Raw genomic sequence first — 18,270 nt, 5'->3', positions numbered from 1 at the left:
ATGCAATCCATTAGGGAAAATAAATCTATCACATGAAGGCAGGTAAAAGTACTATAATCATATGTTTTCACAAGAAAAAAATCTAAACTATCAAATTTGAGTTCACTGAAAATTGTGAACTACATATGAGAACTGACTTTAACTGGTCAAAGAATAAATTATTATAATATTCATGGAAACCACAGCTTAATCATTTTAGCACTCCCTATCAAAAAGATCCTATTCATATATTTTTCTAACATATATTCATACAATTAATGTCATATTAATAAAATAGAAAATATTACAACAATTACAATTTTAGTTAATAAAATACTAAGTTTTAACAGAGCAGAACCAAAATTACTTTAAAATGTTTTTACACAGTACAGTATAACTTATTTACTCTTAAGTGTAAGTAACAAAAAATGCACAGTTAATAAGCCATAAGTAAGTTCTACTATCATTATAGTGTTATCAATGTATAGTGCTATACCTCAACAAAATGTAAAATAAACTGACGGTAAATGATTACAGATGTTTGAAATCATATTTAAAAGCTAGGTAAAACTTCAATTTCAGTGAATGACCACAGTGTTTTCTAAAGCACTGAATTCAAATATCGAATACTTAAACATGCAAAGCATTCTATTAGGTGCAGGTGTTAAGAAAAATGTTATAGATCTTAACTTACGGAGCTTAAATCTTTCAGCAAGGACAAGCATAAATGATCTCAGTAAAGATAGGATACTTGCCATAGGATACATAAAAACAACGTATTCAGAGGAAGAAAAGATTAAGTCTAACAGGATGGATCAAAGAAATGCTCAATGGAGAAGTAACTTGAAATTGTAACAAAAATGTAGAAACAAACAAAGTTTTTAACAGGCTTAACTCGATTATCTTACTTATCACAATATCCCTATGAAATAGATACTACTGATATCTCTATCTGATAGGCAGGAAACTGGCATTAAGTAATGGTGCCAGGATACCAACAAAGACAGGCTGATCCTAGACCCCATGTCTTCACCCTCTGTACAAATTGCCTCCCCCTTGAACACTTATAGTTAACAGCTCCTCCAAATGACCTATTAAAATACAACAGGTCTTTACAAAGTTCTACATGTTAGAAAGGTCTTTCTTGTAACTACTCAAAATCTAAATCCTTATCATTTCCTCATATAGTTCCTCTGGAGCACTGGCATGCTATTTCTCAGGATGGCCCTTTTCTTAATGTGCACCAAGTAATACAACACTCAGAATCAGATAAAGTGATTATAAGGGACTTTAAATGTCACTAAATCCAATCCCATTGTTTTATAAATGAATAAACAAGCCCAGAGAATTTTAAGTAGTTCGTCCACAACTAATTAGTGGCAAGCTAATGCCCTAAAACAATGAATCCATGAACATTACATTACCCTGACCTCACTCCAGAAAATGTATAAGCTTCCTGCAAAGAAGCAATGTGCTGAAAGCAGAGAAGGAAAAGCCAGATTTTGTGAATGACTGTTTTGTAGCCAACTATTTAGCTCAAAAAGAACATAATTTCACCATAGGCAAATTTAAAAGAAGCTGTTTTTTTTTTAACTACTACCTTTATGTCCACCTAATTTAAATGAGCAGTGTATTTTCTGAAAAGAAGCACTATTTGACAGAAAAGTGTAGGAGAATTTAACTTACCCAATTATCATGAGCTTTTTTCTCATGGGAAATAATCTGAAAAAGAAAGTGATTAAAACATTCCTGAAAAATATTTTTCTTAAGTTAAAAAATATTCACATACACCACTAAGATTTAGTGCTTCACTTATAAATTCAAAAATTTCCAAGCAGTTCTAAAAAGTTTAGTAAGAACAACCTTAAAGCAAATTTTTATGCACACATGATCAACCCCATTAAACTTAAAAAAAAAAAAACAAAGACAATTAAAACTTTTGTCTAAAAAATTTCCACCTTATGCAATAACCAATTACAACACGAGTTGCCAATTAAGAAATAAGAAATCCAGCCTGACTGAATGAGAGACCCCATATTTGATATATGTTTATTTACATGATGCAGTCCATGTTTCCAAAATAGGAGACATGACCACTTTGAACAAGGTCTCTTTCCCCAGAATCCCTGTCTCCCCGTTAACGTTCTACAGCTACATGCAAACACCTCAGGTGAGGTGTAAAACTAGTCAAGTACCTATACTGCTGCACGAAAATAAAGATACCAATTCAAACAAATTAGAATTATTTTACACACAATTACACACACACACACACACACATATACCTGCCCTTGATAAGAATGAATGGTTCTTTCCAATTCTTCTTCAAGATCTCTGGCTCGTTTTCTATAAAAAACAAATAATTATTCTACTATTAACATATGCTAAGAAATGATCTCATGCACTGTCCCTACTAAAAATATTCATTAAAACACCCAGAGTGCTATATCATGTGAAAAATAAATTTAGAACTCCACTTGTTTAGAAATAACCACCTTTAAGAGGTTCTAACAGTGAACTCTAAGTTAAACCATGGACTACAGTTAACAGTACAAGTATAAAAATATGCTTTCATCAATTGTAACAAATGTACCACACCAATGCAAGGTGTTAATAATAGAGTGGTGTGGTAGTTTGGAGCTGTTATGTACCCCATAAGAGTCCATGTTCTTTTAATCCATTCTTGTAGGTGCAAGACCCTATTGTGGGCGGGACCTTCTGGTTATATTGTTTCAACTGAGATGTGACCTACCCAATTCAAGGTGGGTCTTAATCCTTACTGGAGCCCTTTATGAGAAGATTAAAAAGCAGAAAACACACAGAGAGAGAGGGAGTTTAGAGAGAATACTCCAGAGATGCTAAGAGAGGACCCACAGATGCTCAGCGAGAAAGCCACTAGAACTAGAAGCTGAAAGCAAGGAAAGCCGGGAGCAAAGGACCAGAAGACGGCAGCCATGTGCCTTGCTCTCTGACAGAGGAACCCTAGATGCCAGCAGCCTTTCTTCAGAGATGGTATCCTCTCATTGCTACCTTAATGTGGACATTTTCACAGCCTTAGAATTATACTTGTAATTTAATAAATCCCCATTGTTAAAAGCCAACCCATTTCTGGAGCATTCTGGCAGCTTTAGCAAACTAAAACGTGGTAATGGGAAACTTGTATTTTATGCAAGATTGTTCTGTAAACCCACTTCACTAATTTAAAAAAAGAGAAAGATTCTAAAGTATATTCCTTCCTGGTATATTTTTAACATTAAGCATTAAGAATACTACATGGGTTTACCTAATCCAAAGGTTACTGCAAAGATTTATTTGCTATGTTGGTTTACTTTTTAAGACACATAATTTTGGGAGAATTATTCAGATATCTGTAATCTTAATAGAATTCTAGGAAATTAAAGACCTTTAGTAAGTAAAAATGTTAAGAGAATTATTAACATTATCTTATGTTAATGTTAATAAGATAATTCCTTCTTTTGGATAAAACCCAAGCTTTCTCTTCCTATGGTAAAATGGAGGGGCACTGCAGATAATTGTATAATTGTGCCCCTTTTTATTTCTAAATTTTCCATTATTCCCTTGGATCCAATGAGGATTAAGCCAAGGTAGAAATTTGATATATAAGCTTATAAACACTTCATCAGAGAGTTAATTTTGGCTTACTCTTCTTTTTGTCGAAGGCTTTTAAAATTCATTGATACTGTATACATTCTTTCCCAACTGAACCAAAGAGGAAAGACCTTGAAATGAATGGCTATTCAGTTTTCTTGACATTACATAAAATAGGATTGCCCATATTCAAAGTCTAACTAATGTGAGATTTAAAATCACACACATTGAAAGGAAGACATTTCTTCCTTTCTATGCTTGCTGTATATTTGCATAAGAGCAAGACATCTAATAAAAAGTAATTAAAAATAAGTTGTTTTATTTATTTTTGGTTGCTTTCTAATTTTTTCTGGTATTGAATTTTTGGATAACCCGCTCACCCCAAAAAGGAAGGGGCAAAATAGATTTAATACCTGTAGGTCTCCAGCTCTTCAGCTGCACAGCTGATCCTTTCATCTACTTTGGAAAGTTTCTCCTCTTTCTCTAATCGGCAGTTTTCCTCTACAGTTAATTTCCTTAAAACAAAAAGTGTTTTTTTTTAATATATGTCATAAAATAATCAATTATATCACAACGGGTGTGCCCCATAAAGCAATTCGCATAATGCCACTAGAAACATTACTGCAAGAAAAAAAAAAGTACCTGTATAAATATTCATATGGGATATTTTTTACAATTCTATGGTTATATTTTCTATTATTTTTATTCTGATAACATACACAACAGAAAATTTCCCATTTTAGCCACTTTCAAGTATACAATTCTGAGATGTTAATTACCTTCACAATGTTGTGCTATCACCACCATTCATTACCTTATGTAAAATTTAACTTATAAACTCAAATTATAAAGCAGCTTGTATACGATCACCAGTTTATAGTAACTTTCAAGAGAGTTTTCTATAAAAATTATCTTGAAAATAAGATTATCAAAGGTAAATACCAATAAAAACTTATGACTATTGTATCATTTATCATGCCTTCCTGTATAAAGCAGGATTAAATGTATTAAATAAAAACTGATCAACTAATGAACTGTGTTCTTATAATTTTTAAACTGGGATTGTTAAAAAATAATGATTAGGTGTCTGAGACAGTTCACAAAGAATAACTTATAATGAACATAAAGTAAGTAAAAGTAGTCATGGTAGTCCTACTTACTACTTCTAGCACTTTAATAATAATAGCTAACTTATTGAGCAGTGAGTATGTACCAGAACCTGCTCTTAGAACTTTACATGTATTATCTTATTTAGTGATCACAACAGCTCTATAAGAAGGGCATTTATTATTATTACCATCATACAAAAAGAAAATGAAACACAGAGACTAACTGGATCAAGGCACACAGCTAGCAAGTAGTGACGTCACTATACTATATTGCCTATGTTCTTTCACATAGTCGTCATTAATAACAGTGATCACTCAAGAAATAGTTATTGAACACCAGAGGAAATACATTTGGAGTCCTAACTATGGATGTTGCCACTCCTTCATGAACTTTTGGAGAAGAACAAGACAAAATGCTGAAGAAATCCCACAGGACATCAGTAAATGTTTTATATTCTACCGTTACATTTACTTGTTGCTTACAAGGTAACCGCCTCCTAGGTCAATCATTATATAGTGTCATAAGAAAAGAAAAGTCATCTTCTCTCTCAGGAAAAGTAAGATTGTATGATAGGGAGGGAGGTGAATTTTTATAGACAAGATAGATGAAAGATGGCCAGAAATTCTTTGACATCCTTCCCACTGGAAGATTAGGTCTATGTTCCCTCTCCTTGAATCTAGGGGGCTGAGTAATGATGGAAATGACACTCTAAAAGGAAACCCAGTGATCTGAAACGAATACTTAATGAATAGCTACTATGAGCCAGGCATAGTTTTAGGCTCCGGGAATAAAGAAAAGAAGAATATAAAGTATTATTGGAACTTACATTTAATATGGGAATACAGAAAATAAAAACAATCAATCAATAAAATGTCAAAGAATGATAACAGCTATGAAGAAAAATAAAACAAGATAAAGGAATAGAGAATGGCAGGTATTATTTTAGTTACAGTAGTCAGAGAAGGATTCTCTGAGGAGTTGAACCTAGATCCAAATGAAATGAGGGATTAAACCATGGAAATACATAAAGGAACACTATTCTAGGAATAAAAAGCAAAGCACAAATGCCCTAAGGTACAGATGTGCCTGGAATGCTAAAGATCATGGAGATGGTCAATGTGGCTCAAGGGTAGTAAGAAGAAAAGAAAACGAATAAGCTAAGATTAAAGAAGAAGCCAGGGCTCAGATCTTGTAGGGTCTTGTAGGCCATGATAAAAAAAACTTTAAATTAAACTCTGAATGTGATATGAAGGCTCTTGGGGATCCTGAGCAAGAGAGTGACAAGACATATAATTTATGTTTTAGAAGGACCATTCTCTGTACTGCATAGAAAACACTGTGCAGGAAGTTAAGGGTGGAGGGAGGGAGACCACTCATGAGGCTACTACAATAAACCAGGTACTAAAGGAGGTTGACTTGGAACAGAGTAGTAACACAGGAGGTGGTCAAAAGTGATCAGATTCAAGATATAGGAAAGCTGACAAGATTTAATGATAGAATGAATATGGGATATATGAGAAAGAGAGAAGTCAAAGATGGCTTGAAAAGCTGCCCTAAGCAACTAGGCAAATGACTTTGCCATTTACTGAGAAGACACAATGGGGCAGAAGCAAGTTGAACACCATGGGTTTGGGGTCGATTTTAGATATATCAGAGATAGAATTAATGGGTAGGTTAATCACTAGCACATCCACCCAGATTCCCTGACTTAGCCTGCCAACATTAGGTAGTTTAAGGCAAGAATTTGCTAGTTATTTATTAAAAGTTATAGACTTATGTGACCTAGCCTAGGAATTCCAACATCATTTACCAACATTTTCTTTTATGAAGAAAGGTTCAAGATCAAAGAACTTTCTTAATAATGAATTAATGAAATATAACCCAATCATAAATTGAGAACTTCCAATAATCACATAAGCCAAATGTGCAATATACAATTTTAAGCTATTTTACTTACTATTCAATAGAGTTATCAATGTAATTTTTATTACCTGTGCAATTTCATTTCATTTTCTTGATATAGTTCAGTCATTACATTCAGTTTCTGCTGAAGCTTCTGATTCTCAGTTTCAACTTGTATATTTTCTGACTGCAAAGATGCCTGCTCAGTCTGGAGATTTTTCATACGTTCTATACAAAAATTTTTAAAGTCACAATTAAAGGAGTAAATATTTTGAGTTGCACATTAACATTTCAGAAAGATAAAAATTATGAAAAATAAATTATTATTAAATTAAAGGCTGTACACTCTTCTTTCCAACAACAAAACAATCTGAGGTATTTTTGTTCACCAAACGATTTTTAATACTTTCATTAAAGTGCAATATAAATTGTTTTAAATTTTTTTGTTATTTATAGGTTTCCCAAAACCTTCAATATTCTAATTCTAGCACCTATTTTTTAGACACCATTTTCCAAAATATGATGTAACTCACCACCACAAATCTTAATACAATACAAAATCATTTAAAACATTTATTAATTAAAAGTACAGACCAAAATGATATTTTAAATAAATGTGTTAATATTAAATGATTAAATGTGCAAAAACTTATATTTATCTGTCTTTCCACCAAAATTTTCAAATCCATACCAGAAAAAAATTGTTGGCCTAGGCTCTAAAACCATTACTAAGAACAGTCACTTAACAAAGAATTGGATCCTCCTATAAAAACAAAAGAAAACAAAACATATAAACTAACATCTAAATCTCCATTGTATTTTTGTACTTCTACTGTAACTATTCTGTTTCAAATTTTCTGTATCTTAAAGAAGCAATGTAAATAATTACCCAAAAAAGGTAGGGAGCAAAGGGGAAATGAGTTTAGAAGAAAACTTTAAAGTTATGAATAGAAGATCAATTACAGAAATTTATCTTCCATGGTTTATTAAAAATAGAAAGTTAGATTTGGAAGAAGGGTACAGGCAGAAATAGTGTGTCCAAATATTACTTTTAGGAAAGAATAAAGATTTGCCAAGAAATGGTATTCAGGGGTGGAGTAACTGGTGAGCAAATGCCTTACTACTCCATCACTTACTACACACAGCCCCTCAGTGAAAATCTGTTACTATAGGAAAATAAAGCTTCCTCGAAAGCAGGGTCCATATCTTTTCCTTCTGTGAATCTTCCATGGCTTCTGGCACTATGCTTTATATATAACAAAACTTTTAAAGAATTTAACGCTAATGTTTTTCAAAATCCAAATCCAACTATCAGTATCATGTGAAGAGGGCTATGATAATTTTTTTATAATCTGTATCTTCAGTGATACAACCTTTTAAAAAATGTATTTTGCTATAAATACAGTTCACTCATTGAAGAAATATCTGAAAACACAGAGAAGCAAAAAGAAAATTAAAAGTTGCCTATAATCCCATATTCAAAGATAATCACTGCTGACATTTACATATGCCCTGATAATCTTTTGTTATGAAAATGTATGTGGTAGATTTTTTTTTTTTTTTTACAAAAATGAGATGTTATACCAATCTAAAAAAATTTCAAACACAACCGGTAGAACCTGCTTACTTTTTTAAGAATACAAAACCCTATCAGCAAAAAATAGGAATGTTTCAATGAAAAACAAAAAATAGCTCTATAGGTCTAGCATCACTCCTGTATGTGTTAATACACTGTACATGTATGTTTAAGGAACAAACTATGCTGCAAGATCTATAAACTAGAGCAGTACCACTACTGAAGATCAATTTTTTTAAAAGTGGAAATAAATTTTATTTTTAATTCCATGAGGAAAAAATTTTAACACTTTAAACTGTTAAGATTTAGTTGATACATTATTAACCTCATACAACATTATTGTGGATTTCTGTGTTCTTTTAAATTTTTTTTCTTTATTAGAGAAGTTGTGGATTTATAGAACAATCATGCATAACATACAGGATTCCTGTATATCACCGTACCACCAACACACTGCATTGCTGTGGAACATATTACACTTGATGACAGCATATTTTTATAATTGTACTATTATAGTCCATAGTTTAACTTAGGGTTCACTGTTTGTATAGCGTAGTTCCAAGGATTTTTTTAAAAATTTTTATTCTGTCACCATACAATCTAACAGTCCCCTTTTAATTATATTCAGATACATATTTCAATACTGTTAATTGCATTCACATTGCTGTGCTACCATCACCAATATCCATCATCAAAACATCTCCATCATTCCAAACAGGAAAGCTGTACATTTTAAGCCTTAACTTCACATTCCCCATCCCCACCCTGTTCCTCGTAGCCCATATTCTAGATTCTGAGTCTATGAGTTTGCTTATTCTAATTATTTCAAATCAGTGAACTCATACAATATTTGTCCTTTTGTGTCTGGCTTATTTTATATCATTCAACATAATGTCTTCAAAGTTCATCCATGCTGCAACACATATCAGGACTTTGCTCCTTCTTATACCGAGTAATAGTCTACTGTGTGTATATACCACATTTTATTTGGCTTATGTGATTATCGGAAGTTCTCAACTTATGATTGGGTTGCTTCCATCTTTTGGCAATTGTGAGTAACAACACTGTGAACACTGGTGTGCAAATATGTGTTTGAGTCCCTGCTTTCAATTCCTTTAGGTATATACCTAGCAGTGGGATTGCCAGAGCATATGGTAGTTCTATACTTAGCCTGAAGATCAATTTTGTAATTAAAGATTATTTTAAAAACCTTTGTAAAATAAATACTTTAAAAGGCCCAGAAGTAATAGACGCTACTGATGGAAAAAACTCAATTTTATAAAATAACAGTTTCAAAGTGCTACTTTTAACATCAAAACCATACCAAACATATAACACTGTAATTCAAAGATAAGTATGATTTTACATGTTTTTTTAAATAATTTCATTATTTTAATTTTATATAAATATTAAGGAAACTGATAAGGCATTAACAACAACAACAAAATCAGGATAAATTTTTCACAAACTGCTAACCAAAGTAAAAGTCAATCAAATTGGATCTTTCCAAAATTGATTCAATTAATGGTACCATTCTCTACAGGATGTATTGATTTAGAAAAGGTTTAAGTATATCAATTTCCTACCTGTAAGCTCTTCCTTTGTTTTATCTACTTCAGATAACTGAGTATAAATTTGTTTTCTTTCTCCTTCTAGGGTTTTTAAAGAAGCATTTAGCTTTAAAAGATGGGAGAAGGAAAAAAGAAACATTAATTAGTTATTAAAAAAAAAAATTTTAAAGCCTCAATATAGAGTATCCCTAACCCTGTGAAGCTAATGTATCACTTTGATGAAATTATCTGCCAGCCTAAAAACCAACAATGCAGTTTCCATCCTGGAAAGCTATCAAAGTCATCAACAGTTGTAAACCTCAAAATAGGGATAGAAAAAAGGAGTGAAGGATGCTTAAACAGTAGTTATTTTCATTCTATTTACTTTCAACAAATAAATTTTTGATTAAAGTAGCTTTCAAATCACATTTACCCATACTTCACAGAGATCAGCAAAGATCAGGATACCATTACCAAGACGGAAGGGAGAAGGGTTGGACCAGAAGAAAATGAACCTGTTATTTACTTCTCAAAAAAGGATCTGGGGCAGTAGGGATAGGAAAGAAGAGGGAGAAGAATACACAAAGAAGAAAGTATCGGAGAAAATAAACATTTTTAAATATTCCTAATCCAAAGCAATGAATGCAGAACTTGGAAGATGTTATTATGATAAATTTTAAAAATTAATAATAAGAATCTCTAAAGTTAATATTAAAAGGCAAATAGTAACCGATGAAGAAAATTCTGATCACTTCTTAAATATATATGGAAACTAAAATGGACTTTTAAGATAGTTACTAAGGACATGGTTTAATCCATGTTCTATTTTTTTCTTCAAATTCTTTATCTATGCAATAACGCAAACCTTAGCAGCATGAATCAGTTTCTTCAAAGATCCTCTTGGCTGATTATCTATAGTAAAAACAAAAATGTAACAGTCAATTGTACAATGCCGCAACAGTCATCCAAATGATTTTATTAGTTCACTAAACTAGAATCTTATAATCCCTCTTCTTGATACAATGAATTTAGGTGTAAAACAGAATGGCCTTGTACCAGCTCCCAGGAAGCTAACCAATAAAAGCACCATAAATACCATAATATCATTTAACAAGGTTTTTCTGCACCAATTTCAAGGACAGAGTTCTAACAAGAATTGGTATTCATCTAAACACAATGCACAGTTTTAACTGTTCTTGGATTCCCTACAGCATCTAAAACATGAGTGGAAGCATGCCTTTTCTGTTAGAAAAAAAATTATTACTTACAAGAAAAAGGAGATTTGAAAATGTACAGATAGAACTATATGTATTTAGTTTGAGATTGTAAATTTCTTCTGCTGTGTTAATGGTATCATGAAGGAAATTAAAAGAAGAAAATCATACCATCTGCCCTTAATAAATTTGTTAATTATGCAGGAGGAGAGAAAAGTGAGAAGAACTACCACAGGGAAAAACTGGGTGAGGGATACATGGGAGCTTTCTGTACTAGTTTTCCAACTTCCTGTGAATTTGCAATTTTTTCAAAATAAGTTTTAAAAAAAAGTCAGGAAATTGGTGTGATACCACAGTGGGTATCTACAGTGAACTTAAGTTTTGACAACTCCAGACTGCAACCAGGAATGGGAATAACAATTTGGGGTGGCCGAGATTAAAGTATCCTGAGGTATTCACTCATTTTTTCAAACTACTCATCCACGTATTTAATTAGCTTACAGTACAGGGAAATACAGACATTGACACAATTATCGTGCAACATGAAAATCACCATAATGAAGCTATGAATGACATATAAAGAGAACAGAGGGGAAGGAGGCTGTAGGTATGTTTTAGGAGATGGAGAAAGATTTACTTAAAAAGCAGTGTTCCAGCTGAAGCTGAAATATAAGGGGCAGTGAGAGACAGGCAGAGTGTTATAGAAGGACAGGATGTGCCAAAGCACAAGTGTTTAAAGAACATGGTATACATGGGGAACTAAAAGGAAATGAAAGAGCTAGTCACTATTTTTAGCAAAAGAGGAGGATTCGTGATTAATACCTAAGGACATACCATTTTCTGATTCACTCTTCATTTCCAATTCCAAGTTATCATCTGTGATGTCTTCTCCAAACACAGCAGCCCAGTCTTTCATCTTTAACAAGCGTTCAGTCAGAGACTTGACATTTAGCAAAGGGGAAAAAAAAAGAGGAAGGGTAATGCCTTACACTAACCACTTTACAACTTTTGAATATATATATATATATATATATAAAATTAGTTTATATACAGTTAGAGTTTAAAAATCAATCCAGAGATAATGGTACCTGAGCTCTTATTCTCTATCTGTTATTAAAATATGTAAATAGCCTTACAAAATAACACTGATTGACTATCTAACCCCGCTATTTAAAAACCAAAACTAGTTATTCCTAAATCAAAAACAATACTTGATATGGTCCATTCTTAAGAAAGTGACTATAAAACAATAAAACATTTTCTTATGTGGCATTTTTTTTCATATGCCCCTAATAAGTGGCCATTAACATAAAAGTCAATTTTGTGCGAAGTCAAACAAATCTGCAAGTGAGACATAATATATGAAAATATCAGATTTCAGATTTGATTTATTCAGGAAAATAATTAGCTGAGGAGTTCAACTTAAAGAAAAAAACATTATAAAAAAGAATCTGAATCTGAATATTAGAGATTTTCCAACAGTGCTTTTAGAATTTTCTTGAATAAAGGAAGATTTTCTAATATTACAAATTCAAATGACTCTGTCATGTATTTCTGTGGAATGACCCACCTTATAACCCACCCTGCTTTCCAATTTATACCCTTTGATCTCCTCTCTTGAGGGTTCCAGGCACAAACAACATGGCTTACAAGTTTTAGCAGGGCTTGAGGGTAGCATCTCATTCTTGCTATAGGAAGAACCCTAAACCCTTTAGTAGAGTACGTTTGGGGGGAAAAAAAACAATATGCCAAATTCTAAATAAAATTCCTAACACTGGAATCTTGAAAACATTTTGAGTAGAAGCAAAATAATTAGCATAACTGTATAGCTTTCACGATGACAATATCCACTTGACTACGCAGATTACAGAATGTTAGTTTTACATCTTATTACTTGATACTCACACATGAGTATATGCTTGCAGCTGAAAGAATTCAATTTAAAAGAGGAGTAGGACAAGGGAGTGAGGTGGTAGGATGGGAGAGAAGTAGGAAAATATCAACAAGTCTGAAGAGTAATATCGGTTATTTTATCCCTATGTTTAGTCAAGTTCCAGTTAAATTTATTTTTAAAAAGTATTTATCTCTGTGAAAAGGGCATACACCAGCTAATCTAGGTATTAAAGATATTTAATCACTATATATAAACTATCTCTGATTTCTCAAACTCTATCCAACCTCTTCTTATCAACAAAAACAAAGAGCAACCTAAGAGAAAAAGTAAAATTCATTTTCTGTTCTTTCTTTCTTTCTAAATACCTACGTAAATACAGAGAAGAGGAAAATAAGGACACACAGAACTGAATTACAAGTCTAAGAGTCTTCAAGGAGCATTTGGCAGCAAGGATGACAATAATTTACTAGTATACCAAAAAAGTATACATCCTCAAATTTGGCCAAATAAATTATGAAAATAAAATCTTCTAAAACAAAAATTTTCAAATTACAGAATTCGTATAGAATTCTGACCAAATCAGTCACTAAAACCAGAGCCATTTACCTTGATCTGATTTTCCTTCTCATTCAAAACTTGTTCCACATGTACTCTGGAGTCTTCAAATGTTATTTTCTGTTTATTAAGTTCACTCACTTGTTCTTTCCATTCTTCAACTTCTTGTAAAAGCTAAAATTAAAAAAATAAACAATCTTCATAATTAAGTGGAGATGCACTTATTCATTTATTTAGGGGATCATTAAGACATATTATAGAAGGCACTATGTTGATGATTTTAAAAAAATGATGGTATCAGTTTCAAAGAACTTATCAAACAGGGGTAATGTAAAATAACAGATCTGTTCTTCAACTGATTTACATAATAAATTTAGATCAAATAAAAGGTTTTCTAAGACATACCTATTTGTTAGATTTGGTCATTTTTACATCTCATATATTATAGTATACTTTACTTGTATTAAAATTTACTTTAATCATTATGCTGTTTAGAAATACAAATCTGGAACAGATGAGACTCTGCCTAAACAATCTTCTACAGTACATACTTCTGCAGCAAAGGACTCTTTGTACATGATAGAAAAGGTAAATACTGTTCTCTATCAAAATAGCAAACATAAAAAAGGTAGTAATTAGTCTTGGCAAGAAAATAAGTAAATAAGTCCTTTAATATGTCACTGGTAGGAATGAAAACTGAAACAATTTTTCCAGTGATCACTTTGCCAGTATGCAGAAAGTTTTAAAAGCTTAAAAAATTATATGCCATTAGACTCTGGAATTCTACTCCAATTAACCTAAAGAAGTAATCAAGGATATAAACAAAGTCTTAGCTACTAAGATAACCACAGAAATGTTTAATATCAGCAAAAACCTAAAAAACAATCTAAATGTCAAATAAAATAGGATATTAGCAGAATCATGGTATATTCAAGCGTCTAAATACTATACCACTATTAAGGAGAAAATTAAAGAAATTTATTTACTATATTAAATATATGCACAATATATCAATACTTTTTTTATATTTAGGGGCATATCATAAAACAGTATATAGTGACAAGCAAAAAGAGGAAAAATTTAAAACATCCAGAATCATAAGCATGCATCTTTAAAAGTCTTTAAAACTTTTCTATCAAACAGTAATCACTGGATTTCTCATGAAAAGTAAGGCTTCATTAGCATACTTCCTACTACAAAGAACACAAATTCTTTTCTATGCATGTGTAAGAGAATCAGATGATACTGACAGGTAAAAACAAATGAGATTTGAAGAAAAAAAATTTGGATTTGGTGATCAAGAGTCTGGCGATCTCACATGTAGCAGGCAGTTTTAAAAGGTCAAGAAGGAGTGTGTTAGAACATGGAAATGCTGAATACAGAATAATTCATTTCAAGAACTTTAATGACTAAAAAAGAAAGAGTTAGATGAAAGCAGATATAGAGAGTAAAAGGATCTAGGTGAAATTTGTTTCAACGTTGGAGAAACCCCTTCTGATTATAACATGAAAAACTTAAAACAGGATTTACCACCACTTTTTCTGGAAATCTACTAAAATGACAGTAAAGAGATTTTTAATAAAGGGAGGAGGCACAAACCACAAGGAAAAAAGATAACAAGAGATGAGGCAAAAGAAGAGTTTAAGTGGGAAGTGATAGATGAAAGAGTTGTAAAGACTTAGCAGACCAAAGACAACTGAAACTGAAGCCAGAGCAGGCTGAATTTATACCACCCAGAAAGGCTCACAATTTGGAGGCACAAGTACAGGGGGTACAGGTTGGACTGAAAAGAGGTATACAGGGCAAAAATCTGTATAAAAAGCAATTAGAAAGCCCCCATATTCTCCTAACACATATATATTACACTCATTCTCATTCTCTATTTCTTTCCCCCTTGTTCTTTCTCCTTTCCCTCCCCTCCCCTCTCTCCCTTTTTCTCCCTCCCTCCCATTCTCTCTCCCTCTCTTTCACATACACACACCTACACACATTCAAACACACACACAGTGGCAAAAGCCTATTATTCTCCAGAGAGGTGGAAACTGACAGACTCTTGAACACCTGGCTCAGGGAAAGATTGAAGTAACATCCTAAAATACAAAAGTATTAAATGAAAGTTGACTTAATAAACAGGAAGATAACAGCAATCCCTGCCTCCACAAATGTTAGCAAACAGGTGTACACCTCTCAAATGGAAATTGTGGATAACTTATGGAAAGTGACAGAAAGATACAACTTTAAATCCTCCAAAGAAACACCCTAGCCAGAGTACCCTATAGTAGAGCCCATCAGTAACAAACAGAGTTTTCAATTAGATTTGTAAAGCTTCACTATTAAATGAGCAGACAGCCATGAATTCCAGACATCTGAAAAAAGAGCCTCTTAGATAAAAGACATGTAGGCCAAAACAAACAGAAAATAATGGAACTCAAAGAAAACAAGACAACTCAGGGAACTGAAAAAAACTCCACACACTGAAACAACTGTCAATAATATCCTCACCAAAATAAGACACTACATTCACTGAAACAAGAAAAGGGCGATAGATAAGGCAAGACATAATCAAATCAAAAAAGAACTCCTAGAGGGGCAAGATGGCAGACTGGTGAGCTGTATGTTTTAGTTACTCCTCCAGGAAAGTAGGTAAAAAGCCAGGAACTGCGTGGACTGGACACCACAGAGCAATCTGTCTTTGGGCATACTTCATACAACACCCATGAAAACGTGGAACTGCTGAGATCAGCGAAATCTGTAAGTTTTTGCGGCCAGGGGACCCGCACCCCTCCCTGCCAGGCTCAGTCCCGGGGGAGGAGGGGCTGTCAGCTCCAGGAAGGAGAAGGGAGAATTGCAGTGGCTGCTCTTATCGGAAACTCATTCTACTGATTCAAACTCCAACCATAGATAGACTGAGACCAGACACCAGAGACTCTGAGAGCAGCCAGCCCAGCAGAGAGGAGACAGGCATAGAAAAAAAACAACACGAAAAACTCCAAAATAAAAGCAGAGGATTTTTGGAGTTCTGGTGAACACAGAAAGGGGAAGGGCGGAGATCAGGCCTTGAGGCGCATATGCAAATCCCGAAGCAAGGCTGATCTCTCTGCCCTGTGCACCTTTCCTTAATGGCCCTGGTTGCTTTGTCTATTAGCATTTCAATAACCCATTAGATCTCTGAGGAGGGCCGTTTTTTGTTTTTTGTTTTTTTTTTTAAATCCTTTTTGCTTTTTCTAAAACAATTACTCTAAGAAGCTCAATACAGAAAGCTTCAAAGAATTGAAATTTGGGCACGTCAAGTCAAGAGCAGAACTAAGAGAGCTCTGAGACAAAAGGCAATAATCCAGTGGCTGAGAAAATTCACTAAACAACACAACTTCCCAAGAAAAAGGGGGTGTCCGCTCACAGCCACCATCCTGGTGGACAGGAAACACTCCTGCCCATCACCAGCCCCATAGCCCAGAGCTGCCCCAGACAACCCAGTGTGACGGAAGTGCTTCAAATAACAGGCACACACCACAAAACTGGGCGTGGACATTAGCCTTCCCTGCAACCTCAGCTGAATGTCCCAGAGCTGGGAAGGGGGAGCAGTGTGAATTAACAGAGCCCCATTCAGCCATCATTTGAGCAGACTGGGAGCCTCCCAACACAGCCCAGCAGCCCAGAACTGCCCTGGGGGGACGGCACTCACCTGTGACATAGCACAGTCATCCCTCAACAGAGGACCCGGGGTGCACAGCCTGGAAGAGGGGCCCACTTGCAAGTCTCAGGAGCCATACGCCAATACCAAAGACTTGTGGGTCAGTGGCAGAGACAAACTGTGGCAGGACTGAACTGAAGGATTAGACTATTGCAGTAGCTTTAAAACTCTAGGATCATCAGGGAGATTTGATTGTTAGGGCCACCCCCCCTCCCCGACTGCCCAGAAAACACGCCCCACATACAGGGCAGGCAACACCAACTACACACGCAAGCTTGGTACACCAATTGGGCCCCACAAGACTCACTCCCCCACTCACCAAAAAGGCTAAGCAGGGGAGATCTGGCTTGTGGAGAACAGGTGGCTCGTGGACGCCACCTGCTGGTTAGTTAGAGAAAGTCTACTCCACGAAGCTGTAGATCTGATAAATTAGAGATAAGGACTTCAACTAGTCTACAAACCCTAAAAGAACCCTATCAAGTTCAGCAAATGCCACGAGGCCAAAAACAACAGAAAATTATAAAGCATATGAAAAAACCAGACGATATGGATAACCCAAGCCCAAGCACCCAAATCAAAAGACCAGAAGAGACACACCTAGAGCAGCTACTCAAAGAACTAAAGATGAACAATGAGACCCTAGTACGGGATATGAAGGAAATCAAGAAGACCCTAGAAGAGCATAAAGAAGACATTGCAAGACTAAATAAAAAAATGGATGATCTTATGGAAATTAAAGAAACTGTTGACCAAATTAAAAAGATTCTGGACACTCATAGTACAAGACTAGAGGAAGTTGAACAACGAATCAGTGACCTGGAAGATGACAGAATGGAAAATGAAAGCATAAAAGAAAGAATGGGGAAAAAAATTGAAAAAATCGAAATGGACCTCAGGGATATGATAGATAATATGAAACGTCCGAATATAAGACTCATTGGTGTCCCAGAAGGGGAAGAAAAGGGTAAAGGTCTAGGAAGAGTATTCAAAGAAATTGTTGGGGAAAACTTCCCAAATCTTCTAAACAACATAAATACACAAATCATAAATGCTCAGCGAACTCCAAATAGAATAAATCCAAAAAAACCCACTCCGAGACATATACTGATCACACTGTCAAACATAGAAGAGAAGGAGCAAGTTCTGAAAGCAGCAAGAGAAAAGCAATTCACCACATACAAAGGAAACAG

At 34.1% G+C, this 18,270-nt stretch overlaps 1 protein-coding gene across 13 annotated transcripts in view; it reads right to left on the bottom strand.

The window, feature by feature from the left end:
* Window positions 1–18,270, bottom strand: part of MIA2 (MIA SH3 domain ER export factor 2) — a 122,369-nt gene that overhangs the window by 30,531 nt on the left and 73,568 nt on the right. For all 13 annotated transcript variants that reach the window (XM_037834889.1, XM_037834885.1, XM_037834887.1 and 10 more), the window contains 8 exons: window positions 13,441–13,563; window positions 11,775–11,880; window positions 10,592–10,638; window positions 9,763–9,853; window positions 6,690–6,828; window positions 4,002–4,103; window positions 2,265–2,325; window positions 1,666–1,701 (listed from right to left, as the gene is read on the bottom strand). In XM_037834889.1, the coding sequence (XP_037690817.1) occupies window positions 1,666–1,701; window positions 2,265–2,325; window positions 4,002–4,103; window positions 6,690–6,828; window positions 9,763–9,853; window positions 10,592–10,638; window positions 11,775–11,880; window positions 13,441–13,563 (705 nt within the window). The remainder of the gene's footprint in view (window positions 1–1,665; window positions 1,702–2,264; window positions 2,326–4,001; window positions 4,104–6,689; window positions 6,829–9,762; window positions 9,854–10,591; window positions 10,639–11,774; window positions 11,881–13,440; window positions 13,564–18,270) is intronic.

The sequence above is a fragment of the Choloepus didactylus genome, chromosome 4, assembly GCF_015220235.1.
Source record: "Choloepus didactylus isolate mChoDid1 chromosome 4, mChoDid1.pri, whole genome shotgun sequence".
Taxonomy (NCBI): Eukaryota; Metazoa; Chordata; class Mammalia; order Pilosa; family Megalonychidae; genus Choloepus; species Choloepus didactylus.
This window is presented reverse-complemented; position numbering and strand designations above follow the sequence as displayed.